The 380-nt window shown below is 43.7% G+C and overlaps 1 protein-coding gene across 1 annotated transcript in view; it reads right to left on the bottom strand.

Moving 5' to 3' along the window:
- LOC119591619 (cytoplasmic dynein 2 heavy chain 1-like) overlaps positions 1 to 380 on the bottom strand; it is a 47,711-nt gene that overhangs the window by 29,260 nt on the left and 18,071 nt on the right. The window contains 1 exon segment of the mRNA XM_037940373.1: positions 10 to 304. Coding sequence (XP_037796301.1) covers positions 10 to 304 — 295 coding nt within the window.

The following is a 380-nucleotide window of genomic DNA, read 5'->3' as shown; positions in this document are numbered from 1 at the left end:
CCTCTTTCTCTAGCAACATGGTCGAGGAGGCTTGTGACTTCAAAGCTGCCTGAATGGTCTGGATCTGCATGGAAACAGCTGATAACACTGCCTCCTCCAATCTATTAAACTCATCAAAGCAGCCCCAAGCACCGCACTTCACCAAACCAACAAATATACGGCCCATGCTCTTCACATCAATGCCCTCGTCACAGTTGAAAACGAGAACTTGCCGTCCAAATAGGTTCCCAAGTGCTTTCACCGATTCTGTCTTGCCTGTTCCAGCTGGACCATAAGGATTACCACCTAATCCCATGTGCATGCCCTGCATAAAGTTTTAAAATATTAACAAGTGTCCATATCTCATTTGGATTGAAAAAAAAAAAAGATCCAATAAAAAC

This window comes from Penaeus monodon, chromosome 29 (genome assembly GCF_015228065.2).
Source record: "Penaeus monodon isolate SGIC_2016 chromosome 29, NSTDA_Pmon_1, whole genome shotgun sequence".
Classification (NCBI taxonomy): domain Eukaryota; kingdom Metazoa; phylum Arthropoda; class Malacostraca; order Decapoda; family Penaeidae; genus Penaeus; species Penaeus monodon.
The sequence above is the reverse complement of the archived record's forward strand: the minus strand, read 5'-3'. Positions and strand labels throughout refer to the sequence as shown.